At 31.2% G+C, this 13203-nt stretch overlaps 1 protein-coding gene across 1 annotated transcript in view; it reads left to right on the top strand.

The window, feature by feature from the left end:
* The first annotated feature begins 659 nt into the window (after window positions 1-659).
* Window positions 660-13203, top strand: part of LOC129971792 (probable chitinase 10) — a 143865-nt gene continuing 131321 nt past the window's right edge. Inside the window, exon 1 of the mRNA XM_056085769.1 lies at window positions 660-804. Coding sequence (XP_055941744.1) covers window positions 675-804 — 130 coding nt within the window. The 5' untranslated portion in view covers window positions 660-674. The remainder of the gene's footprint in view (window positions 805-13203) is intronic.

Raw genomic sequence — 13203 nt, forward strand, 5'->3', positions numbered from 1 at the left:
AACGGGATGATTGTATTAGCAACTTTTCGTCTTATAATCTTTCGATTTGATTAAGCCATGATGCCTATAATCATCGGCATATGAGAATAATCATTTTAAAAAATATGTGGATAATGGGGCTACTTACCTTACCGTGGATGGTCCGGATGTCGCCAATTTGTTTATCTTTTGTATCGCCAAATCTGACTATAGATACTGTTAAACTGCGCACCGTTCTCTCTGATACACCCTGCGTGAAGCGGTATGCGCAGTAACGTATTTCGTTTACGGTTATATATACATGCTTTTGTTATAGAGATATGTCGTTCAACTGAACTGTTAGATTCGATTCAAAATCGTTCGTTCACCATTTCCCCCCATTTGTTTCATGTCGTTCGCGATCGAACGACTTGGAGATTGAGAGCCTAGTTCGAATGAACGAAAGCATTGAACTATTTCGTTCACAAACGAACGATTTTTTTTTTTTTTTTTTTTGGCTCTTTCGTTCGTTGCATGTGACTTATTACATTACTGACCAAACTGTTTTCTGGTCCTAATGAGTATATATAGATGGTAGTCATAATCGTGGGAGAAATGTGATAAGACGCATGCGCGATTATTTTTCTACATTCTCGGAAGTTCTTTGTGATTGAAGTGTGTGTGTGAGTATTGTATTTCACACAAATACCAGAGAGATGAATATATATCCTCTGACCAATTTTATCTCCATTCCCAGCCGCATGTTCTTTGTGGGCATGTTTTTTATGATCTGGCTTGCTTTCCAATTATTCTTCAGAGGCGGAAGAGAAGTTTATCCTTTTGAAGGCAAGGAATTATTTTTATTAATTAAATCTAAATTTTTATTCAATAAATGAATTTTTTTAAAGAGGCATTACTTGATTATTGGTGATTTGGTAAAAAATTGTATACTCTTTATTTGTTTTTAATTATATAACTATTTCAATTTCTGTGATACTGAATTTCTATTTATAATACCACTAATTGGCTTTAAAGTATGTTATAATTTAACAGGAACTAAGAAATAATTTTATGTTTATCTACATTTTCATTTAACACAATTAAAGACTTCTCTATAGGAATCTGTATTTTTATTTTGTGCTATTGCTTCACTGGCATTGTTTCTCTGATTTTTTTTTTTTTTTTCATTGGGTATATGATAAGAATAGTATCTGCATGCTTAATAATTATAACATCTGTGAATGGGTTCTCTTTTAATTTGTTAGTGTAACCACTCTTATGTGCTATTTTTTATGCATGATAAATATACATCTTTGTTAATGTTTATAAATAAGTTATCTATAAATTGTGTGATACAAAAATGATTTAAAATATTGAAGGCAGACCATCTATAGTTACGTAGGCTACAGGTGGTAGTTACGTATGAAGTAATTGAAGCTAGTAATAGATTCTTCGGAATTTAAATAAGATTTTTAATGAAATAAAATTAATCAAAATTTATAAATGTAACTCAATAATTTTAAGAGGCATATTATTCTAAAACTATTCTATATCATTTTAAAATTCAAATAATATTACAAAACGCCATAAATTTTTTATTACCATGACATAATTTATCAAATAATAAACCAAAAGTTCCATAATTGACAAGTAAATTTAGTGTTTTCTTAGTGATAAAACTGCATACCAAATTTCATTCATCTAGCTCTTCTCTTTTTGTGGTTATAATGTTTGTAGAAAAAGAGTCAGAAATAATTATTAAAGTGATTATTTATTTACGTATTGCGGGAGAGGATTTGATAAGGTATAAAATGAAGAGATTCCTTAAATTCTTAAAAAGTTTTTAATAAGTACAATTCTCAAAAAATTTGGCAGAGTTAAATTTTTTGGCAAATGCATTTTTTTTTTTTTTTTTACAAAATTTGGTATGCGAGGAAATAATAACTATTTCTTTTCATCTTTCTTTAGAAATAAATAAATAAACTTGGAAAAATGAACTCTTTGAGCTTCTTTTTTCCTGCACTTCTCAGTATATTCAACAACAACAGAAAATTGCCGTTTCCCTACAGTAATTATCTACAAACCGACTGAGAACATTTATATGTATAATAACCGCTAATAGATATATAGTAAATTTAGTTTTGTAGTCAGATATATTAGAGTCAGATTTTATCATAAGGTTAGATATGTATAGAGTCAGAATGTAGAAAACGTAAATAAAAATGTATCAAATATCCCGAAAAAGGTAAAAAAAAAAACTGCCGTCGCTAATGGTTTATAGCCCCGGCTGCCCATCTCGTCAGAAAAGTGAAAAACCTAATAATAGATAATGCAGAAAATAACATCAAACTAAAAGAGCAATCAGAAGGCATAGAAGAGGTTGCATTAGATGACGAGGTCGATGCCGATCAGTCACCTGCACAGCCGAAACGAAGGAGAATACCGCCCTTCTGCGTTCTCCTAGAGCTGACTTTAAAGTCATGCTAAATACTCTAAAATTAGAGTCTCCTTCATTACGCTCAGTAATGAGTAACAAATTCTTAAAATTAACTGTAGAAACTGAGGACGAGCACCGAAGCCTCCTTGAAGCTCAGGGTGTTGAGTTTAAAACCTTTATGCAGGCCCATAAAGGTAGTAATTCGAGAACTTCCCTACTGCACTCCTATTGAGGAAATCAAAGAGGAATTACAAAAGGAAGGCTTTACAGTTGTTAGCATCACTCAACTGTCTAAATTCCTGATCAAGTCACCAACGCCGTTATTTTATGCGCAAATCGCAAACGGCTCTCTGTCAGAAACGGTTTACACTCTGACTGAAATGTTTGGCACGAAAATTTCAGTAGAGCGATACAGAGGTAGGAAGGGGACTTCACAATGTTAGCGGTGTCAGGAGTTTTCCATAGTTCAGAAGAATGCAAACTTCCTGTAAAATGCGTAAAGTGTGCAGGACCTCATAGAGCTAAAGAATATCCTTTAGCCTTTGAGGATAAATTAAAATGTGCTAATTGTGCAGGTGATCATGCAGCAAACTGGCGCCAGTGTCCACATTTCCCTAAAACCGGTGGACGACACCCCGCCACCAGTAAATTAAAAAAAAAAAATCTAGACCAACCGATCTATTTGGGATCTTCCCAGGACACATTGACACCAGAAAAATTACAGAAAAGTAGATGAAAAAGTGTTGTTTTCCAGTGTTCTAACAAACTCTGAAGAATTCCCCTCTTTGGAAAAAACAGCGTAGCGAGAACCAGCTTCCTCAGCTGCAAATGTTTCTATTCCAAAATAGTTGATCCCAGTGGATGCAATTAACTCCAAAATATTTACCGACATATTTTATGGACTAGCTACACTCATGAGAGAAGATTGGTGCGACGCACTTCTACTCCAAGCCTTTAAAAAGGCATTACCAGCAATTCTTGCTACATCCCACGGTGCTGATACGGCGATTTTTTTTCTTTCGAACAATACGTTAATCTTAGTAACGGTCCCCAGCATTAACATTCAATCGTTACAACACAATAAACTTGCATAATCTTAAATTTACACCTGGAATGCTAATAGCTTGAGTCCCAGGATCGCTGAAGTACGTGACTTTGTTTTAGAGCAAAATATTGATGTGTTCTTGGATTACATCCCTAATCGTTAATTACCGGATCTATAAAAATGAGAGATATTCGGCGTAAGGAATGAAGGTCGGCGCTTTTTCGGTGGCACTTGTATTTATGTAAAATCAATAATTGAACATCACGTCATCCTCACCCCCGTTTTAAAGAGGATGGACGTGACAATTATTGAGGTTAAATTAGGAAATCTTCCCCCCTCTCAAAATTGTGTCAGCCTATACGGGACCTGGGGGTTCGCATAGATTCCCTCTGGAGGATTTGAAAAAAACTTTTTAAATTTAGGCCCAAACGTCATCATTGCGGGCGATATGAATGCAGGACATATCACTTGGAATAATTACTATACGACCTGGCGTGGCAGTCAGCTGCTTAAATTTTGATCAGGACAGAATCAATGTTTTGGCTCCCCACTCTCCAATCCACATTAATCAAGTTAGTGATAATGACTCCGTCCTCGACATTGCAATTTTAAAGCGAATTCCTTTTAATTCTCAAATTAGAAAATCTAAATTGGAATTGAATTAAATTTAAAAAATTGAATTAAAATTAGAAATCTTAAAATCAAATCGGAATCTAAATTGTTTAGATTCTGATCATCTTTCTGTAGTTTTGATTTTTGATACTGGAACCTTTTCAATAAATTCACCAGCACAATTCTTCACCAACTGGGATAACTTTCGGCAGATCTTAAATTCAAAACCCTTTTCCCCGTTCAAAATTAATAGCAATGATGACGCAGAAAATGCAGTTGGTTTTTTAGAAAAAATTCTGACAGAGGCTCTCGCAGATGCCTCAAAGCCAAAATTTAACAAAACTCCAGAGAAGCTTCCTTTAGAAAACCAAAACAAAATTAAACTGCGAAATTATTTACGGAAACTTTCGCAACGTTCTCATGACCCACAAGTGAGAAGAGAACTCCGCAAAATCTAGGATGAGATAAAAAGGTTAAAACTAGGTCACTCAGAGCGCCGGCGAGCTTGAGGAATTAGAAAACCTTGACACGCGCGGATGTGGCGATGCCCCTCGTTTCTTAGAAAACCATTCACCCCGATCCCCCCTTCCAAAGGGGAAACAGGGAGGCTCGCTCCATTGAAAAGCCGGAAGTTTTGGAAGATGACGCACAGAACCAGTTTGCGCTACACGTGTACACGTGCCTCTCACCCCCTCCTTGACGAGGTCACAGACCAGTGGGAGAGTTTCTTGACAGGTAAACACATAGCGCCACACGTGGACACGTGCCTCTCACCCCACCCTCTTGACGAGGTCATAGACCAGTGGGAGAGTTTCTTGACAGGTAAACAATCGTGAGCTAATTCGGCAAACGGAGATCATGGAATTCATGAAAAACGTTAAACCGAATAAATCGCCAGGATTAGATTTAATTACTAATCGCATGATTAAAAATCTTCCATCTAGGATTATTTTGTATCTAACATTTTTATTAAATAAAATGTTAGAACTTTGTTATTTCCCCGATTGCTGCAAAACAGCTGTGGTTATCCCTATTCCGAAACCAAATTCTGATTTGATTTTACCTCGAAATTTCCGTCCCATCTTGCTACTCAGTAGTTTGAGCAAAGTGTATGAATCTGTGCTACTCAAACGCCTGAATCAATTTCTCGGCGACAATAATATAATGATTTCCGAACAATTCGGATTTCGGAAAAACCTGTCGACGAATCACCAGCTAATTCGTGTTACAGTGTTGATTCATGATGGCTTTGATGGCCAAACCATAGGTGAATTTTTTCTGGACGTTGCCAAAGCCTTTGATAAAATTTTGTACGAAGGGCTATTATTCAAGATCATGCAACTTGGATTTTCGGCGCAATTTGTCAAAATTTTACGCTCGTACCTATCTTCTCGTAATTTTAGGGTACGAGTAAACTATGTAATTTCGTCCCTCAGACCAATCCTGAGCGGTTGTGCGCAAGGAAGTTTATTCTCTCCAACTCTTTTTTTAACATTTATGTTAACAATTTACCTAGAGCTAGTAATTGTCATTTAGCAATTTTTTCAGACGATACTACCATTCTCACACAGCATAGGAATCCATAGACAATCATTACACAACTACAACAGTACATGACCGTTTTACAGTGGTGGCTCATCGGCTGGAAAATAAAAGTCAACCCAAATAAATGAGTGTGCCTCCTGTTTACTAAAAAATTGGTAATGCCCGATCTAGCCCCTATCCGAATTTTCGGCCAGCCCGTCCCCTTTGTGAATGAATACAAATACTTAGGGTTGATATTAGACGCAAAATTAAACTTTAATAGTCATATTAAAGAGCCCTCGCCAAAGCTACAAGTATGAGTATTAAACTCAACAGCTTAATTTCTCTTCAGCTGGAGTAAGCTCTCGATTAGGCTCAAGCTTCTGCTCTACAAAGCTATTTTAAGACCAATACTGATGTACAGCTCTCAAACTTGGGTGGCCACATCCACCGGAAACTTTAAGAAGTTGCACGTTTTTCAAAACAAACAGCTGAGGAAATGATTAATGTACCCTGGTACATCAGAGGGAAAATAATTCATAACGACCTCCAAATTGAACCTGTTTCGGAATTTATTAAAAGAACATCAATTAAGTTCGAAAAATTACCCCAGATTCTTAACGATCCTGCAGTGGCCAGCTCTATGAAAAGACTTAGGGCTGCAACAGATAATGTTTACATTAATTTCTCAGCTTTTAAAAGGCTGAGAATTCACTGACTCTGTTATCAATCTGATAGGTTAAAATTCTCAAAATGATTTCTGTTTTGGCCTTAGATATCTACGCGCGCAAAAATTTTTTTCAAGAATTTTTCGAAAATAAATAGTCCAAAAAATACTAATTCAATCCCCATAGAAAAAGGCACGTGCAACATAATTCCATTAAAATTCTATTTACCCCATAAATAATCTAAATATTATTTTTAATTAATAATTATATCTTAAAAGTTGAAATCTAATTGTTGGATGTATTTGTAATTTTAATTATAATTGTGTTTATTTTATTAGTTCTGTTCTCGTGTTTTTTGTATTGTTTTCTCTCTCTGTTTTTTTTATTATCACTTAAATTAATTCTACCAAATTTTAATGACGTTAGAGTCGATACTCCTCTCGGAAATTTCCGTACCACACCAATAAAATCCTTTATCAAATCTAATTTTTTAAAAAGAAGCTTCCTTGAGGGTATTCTATCATTTTTCTCAAGAGGAATGAAATATTTGTTTCAAAGTAGCACACATCATAAAAAAAAATATTCTATAATATTGATGAAATTATTTATTAACATTTTTTGCCCAGTGATTCAAGTCTGAAAAAAAATCATCTATATATATATTATTTTTTCTCACAATATAGTTTCCTACCATTTTCCTAGTCAATCATTCTTATTCTTTTAAATTATATTTTCTCCCTATTTATCTATTTTTTTCTGTTACAATTCAGAACTTTTTATTTTCTCTTATGCCACAAAAAGGAACAGCAGAGTAAAGCCGTTTACATTTAGTTGATATGATGTTTACATTTTTGCTGTAAAAAAACTGAATATATTTTTACGATAAATTCTTATTTAGTTAATCACTTTTTTTTTCATGAAGGGAGAAATTTAATATAATATGCCAAATACATAGATTATTTATTAAAAATGTATTGATTAAATTCAATTAATGTTAGATGGCCAATAAAAAAACCACTCTTATAAAATTAATCTTTGAGAATTATAGATCTTTAAAAACAGCTTTGGATTCATTAGACAATCAGTATATATTGATGTAAACTACCTTTTAATATGATCATAAAGTGCGTACCGTCATGAAAAGTGCTTAAATCTGAAATTCACCTTTAAGGTGCTTAATTTTTATTAAAGGTCCTTAAAACGTGCTTAATTTTCTCGAAAAGTGAAAAGAAAACTTTGTGGAGTGTCAACATGTATTGAAATAAGATTAAATATCTTTTTTCCCCGCCCTCTCTTTCTTCAACAAGTACATCTTTCAGTGCATTGGTGTTTATTGAAATATTGGGAAGGTTATCCAGAAGGGGCAATAGCAAATGCCTACTGCGTCATACTTGTTGTTACTTCGAAAAACGTTCGATCTCCAGTTGAATTCAAAGAGGGTACTTTAGTTATGCCTGATAAACGTATGTTTAAACTTTTTATGTATTATTAAAGAAAAATACGCAGATTTGTCCAACAGACGGAAAATATGAATACAGCAAGATTAATTTGGTACCCCCAAAGATATCTAAAAACGCTTACATTGAAGCCTATTTATTTCGTTACACATTTGATCATCGTTCTCGTTAATTGTAATGTCTTGTTTTGGAGCAATGTCTTGTACAACTTTTTAAAAGTATACAATGCATATTAAATTCTTACTCATTGCTTTTGTCGTAAATCCGAATAAGATGAGATTTTAACTTGAAGCCACAGATTTCCAATGATTGTTATTTCTTTCATAATGTAATAGTAATAATAGTAATTTCTTTCAAAAATTATTTAAAAAAATGCATTAACTATCATTCTTTTTTTTATTTTCGTTTTACTTGTAACTGTAAAGCTATTTTTTATCTCTGTGAATTTGTTTCCGTTATTTATAAAAAATAGGAATTGTGAAATGATTTTTATTTCTTTCTAAAATATATAATCATATTTTGCCTACTTTTTTTAAAGGTAAAGTAATAAAATTTTAATTATTTTTCCATAGAGGTTAACAAAGGTTTTTTCTTAAATTTGCGAAATGATAAACATTTAATAAAAGCCCTATACTTAGCATCGGAAATAAGAAGTGATAAAACAATTTATTATTATTATTTTCTATTAAATTTCTATTATTTTATTATTATTTTCTATTAAAAAATTTGATCTGAAAAATTCATTCAGAACATTGTATTGTTCTATCGTCAATTTTTGGCAATTTTGCCAATCTTATGATGATAGCCGTCCTAGCTCTTAGCTTTATAAGGCGGCAAATAAAATATTCTAAACTGCTAAATATGGTGAGTTAGAACAGGAGGAAATTTTAGTTTACATCCGAATTTCATTTGTTGCAGCATATATAAAAATAAAAAACAAAACTTTTGGTCATGCTATTCATTTTTATCAATGCCAATGTAAATTCAGAAATGATGTATCCATCCAAATTAACTGGTAATATGTTAATTTTAAAAAATGTCGAAAAAGAAGCCAGATTTTTATTGTTAATCTTATAAAAGAGTAAAAAGTTTAACTGATTGATTAAATCGTGATTTAATTTTATGGTAATGGTTAAAACTATCATCACTTTTTTTAAATCAAAACCAAATATGTTTTACAAAGAAGTTGTGTTTTATAATAAAAACACAACTTTATTATAAAACAGAAAACATCCTATGTTTAGAAAATAAGCAGGCTCGCGTATGCATGAATGTAAAAAGGTGCATTATTTTTTTTTTTGGGGGGGGGGGGGTAAGGTGTTTAAAAAGTACTTAAAAGTGCTTAATTTTTGAAGCATTTTCTTACTACGCACTGTGAATCACGTCAAGACTTAAAATTTTTATAATATTAATTGGTTGATACCAATAAATGAATTGGGTAAAATCAACGATACTTTTATCAGATCAAAAGAGGGGGGGGGATAACGCTTCAGGAATATCGATAATTTATTTCAAAAATAACAGTTAAAAAATTTAATAACTGTTACTTGTTAACATTTATTCCTTAATAGTTCACTCGTATAAAGTTCGTACTTGTATTGATTTTTAAAACTTATAATATAAACTGTTCAAAATATGAAATACTTGACTCATTTTGATTTTTATGAAAGGGCTTTCTTCAATATATCTGTCTTCGTAGGAATCATTAACGTTTATTGATTGGTCTTGCTCACAAAAAAAGTCATAATTTTTCAAAATTTTAAAAAGAGGCTTTGAAAATTTTAGCTGCACCGTAAGTCATTTTAAATAACTTTCACATCTGTTAACGCTTTCATTTTTATCTTTTAACACTTAAATAAAAAAATTTTCAATCCATTTTTTTTCTTTCATAATTCAGTCGCAGGAGAAATCAATTATATATTCAGTGTATGTCTGTTCAATCTGCATTTCTGCAATCCAAATCGCTTTTGTCCAGACAAAAGAATGTCCCATCGCATGGGAAAATGACTCCGGCTGCAGATGTTTTCTTAGGAGGGCAAACAATTCCATGAATGTCAATCTATTTTTACTAATGACAGATAGTTCAGTTCTTTACTTCAAAACTGATAACATTAAGCGATGTTGTGATCACACTAAATGGACATTTTTAGGTACATTCTAATACATCATTTTGGGGCCAGAAGATCTTGATAATATAAAATGAATGTTAATATTAGCTGCGATCACATTAAGAGGCTGTCATTGTATTCTTTTAAGAAAAGAAATAAAGAAGAAGGTTTATTTGAGTTTTATTGTTGAATTAGTTTACAAATATTAAAAAGTGCAAGATAACTTTCTTTACTTTCGAAATTAACAATTGTGCCTCTAATCCTCCTTTTATCTCTTATCAGAGAAATTTCTTTTATTTATTATAAAAGTTCTCTATCTTTTACTATTACTAATTTGGAATTCATGAAAAATTTCTCTTGGAAGAATTTCAAACTGCTTGTGAATCAATTGAGCCAATCAAACACAACCTGATACTTTGCATTTCTTATGATTTCTTGAGATTCAATACTTATAGAAAAATACTTTGGAAAAGGAGTTTAAAAAGTATTTAAAAGAACTATCGATGTAATGCTTATAAATCTCATAAAATTCGGAGAAATTTTTTCCATTGTGTTAAAATTTTAAAGAATATGTTAATCATTAACAAAAATAAATTAACCAAATAATGGCGAAATAAGTAAAGTAATTAGCCTTATTATTTACCTTGTTCCTTTTCTCATTTTTATAGAAATTTATTCATATAATAATTTTTAAATTTTCAGTTTTGTCAACATTGACGTCAGTTTTTATACTGAACTTGAATTGAAAAGGAAGTGAAAATATTAATTGCTAAAAAAAAGTTTGAAAATAATACAAGGAATAATTATTCAATGCAACTTAAGGAATAGAACGCGACTAAACTGACGACCCTAAATATTTAAAATATAGTGAAAAAAATTTATTGGTATAAATTAAATAATAACATATAATAATAAAAAATATAATAACATATTTGAACAAAATAATTATTACTATAGGAAATAATTTATTTCAAAAACTTTTAATTATATGAGAAATTAATTTACTAATTAGCATATAACTAAACTTTTATTATTTATTTTCATTAATATTCTTTTTAAATAATATCATTACTAAATGGGACTTTATGCTAAAGCGGAAGCACAAAACTACATTACATATAAATTCTTTTTTAATATCACTACTGAATGGAACTTAACGCCACAGCAAGCAGCACACAATCGAATTACAGCGAAGGCAAAAAAAAAAAAAAAAAAAAAAGAAAGAAAAGAAAGAAAAAAAAGAAAAGGGGAAAAAAAAAATATTTTCTAAAGCGGATGTAAAAGAACCGTTTCATACCTAACAGATGAACGGTTCATAATACTCACATGGAAGAACGAATGGGTAACCGACGTCGGTGAGCTACTGCTCGATTTGTTTACTACTTGGCGATAACCCTTGGCGACCTCCACAGTAAAGAAAGTATCCCCGATTTTTTTTATCAATAACAACTGCGATTTATAGCTGCATTATTTAACGTTTAATATCAGATTTAATTATGTATTTTGATAACTAAAACAGTTTTAGTTCAATAGTTTTAATCTGATATTTAAATTTAGAATTCATCTAAAGTTTCAAAAAATTTGATTATTATTCAATAATTCACACATCCTTAGCATTAAATCAAATATCTTCAAAGTTAGGAATGTTTGACTCTATTGATTTCATGAAATTTATTTATTTTTAGAGGAAATGAGATATCAGTTTAACATACAAAATTTTATTGTTAAAGATAAATCCTTTTATGACAATGAATATATACTTGAAATATACAAAAAATTAAACCAATGATCAAGCATCACTAATTATCATAGTATGAAGGGTTTTCCCTTTGTCTTCTGTCTGATTTTTAAGAAGGGATTTTAGATATGGCATATCTTTCCTATAATACTTCGGAGTATGAATATATGGGCAATGCATTAAAAAAATTAAGCAATAGTTATATAGGCTTTGCCAGAATCCATAAAGTTCATTATAAGAATATTATGAATAAATCCTTTCCCCTTGGAAAAGCATAATACAAAAGGAAGTCTTTTGTTTTCAAGGGGTGTGACAATTTTTTTTTTTGGTATATCCATTTATAAAGGCACTCTTGCAGGTAAAAAATGTATGCAGCAAATTTTAAATTGTCTTCTAACATATTATATTGTAACAAAGCCATTGTAATTAAAAACAATAACAATAAAAGCATGTATTATCGATACTGAAAAAGTCTTTGATGCAAATATAACAAGCAAGTTTGTCACAGCTTTGAAAATTTGTTTGAAAGATGTCTTAAAATTCTCTTCTAATGCTATTTGTAGTTTTGAGTTTAATTATTATCCAATATTATTCACTCCCTTAACGCGTTTGATCTTCAACGAAAAACATCCGACGTTTGCTATTTTATTAGTGATCAGAAAATTAAAGAAATAAAATATTTACAGATATACGCTATTAGAAGAGCTAAATTATGCTTTGGAATCATTTTGAAAATGCTATTTTATTAATGGTTTTCTTTGAATCGTATATACAAGATTTTAAATTATTTCTGCCACTTTGCAGGCCTTTTAACATTACACAAAACCTTTTTTCGTCCTGTCCGCTCTATAATTTTTTTCATGGCTGTGATTGGCCCTGTAAGTTGAAAAACGTCATTATCGATTTATATTGTGCTTTACGTTCATTCTTTTAAATAGCAAATAATAGCATAAGATATATTGCTTCCTTCTTATAATTAAATATATTTTAAAGATAAAGGTATTCAGTTTTTTTAATGATCTAATTGCAACAAAAAAAAATGAAAATTAATGTCAAGTATTTTTTATTAAATGAATTATTTTTTTATCTTATTTATTCACTACTTATCTCTAATGAATACAACGTTAAAATGCATTTCAAACTTTTTGAAACATTCGGTATGGTTCTTTGAATTTGTGAAAAAGTCTAATGCAATACAGCTGTCCTGCACTAGAAACAGTGGACTGTCAAAAAGGCTCTGTTCAATAACTATTAATAATTGTTTACAAATAAGTACATATAAAGCATTTCTATGTGTGGAGCTCCCATCATAACTATTCACCTTGTCATTTGGGAAATACCCTTGAATCTCTTTCGCTATGGTATAGACTAATTGATTTGCTTTGATTCCCGGCTATCTGATCCTTATTTAAGTTATATATTGCAACGATGAATGCTTTCATGAAATATGTCACTATACCCTGCGGATATGACACCTTTATTAAAAACAGATTAAGCTATGCAAAATGGCTTTTAATTGTGGTATGCTTGCAGTCGGATGTGAGCGTTCTTGCGTCTTTGCTAATTCACAGAAGCATGATAAAAGTTAAAACAGCACAGCGTTATTTGCATAGGCTTTCATTTTTATTGAACAGAAAATCAGTTTCTATATTACTA

This window comes from Argiope bruennichi, chromosome 6 (assembly GCF_947563725.1).
Source record: "Argiope bruennichi chromosome 6, qqArgBrue1.1, whole genome shotgun sequence".
Classification (NCBI taxonomy): Eukaryota; Metazoa; Arthropoda; class Arachnida; order Araneae; family Araneidae; genus Argiope; species Argiope bruennichi.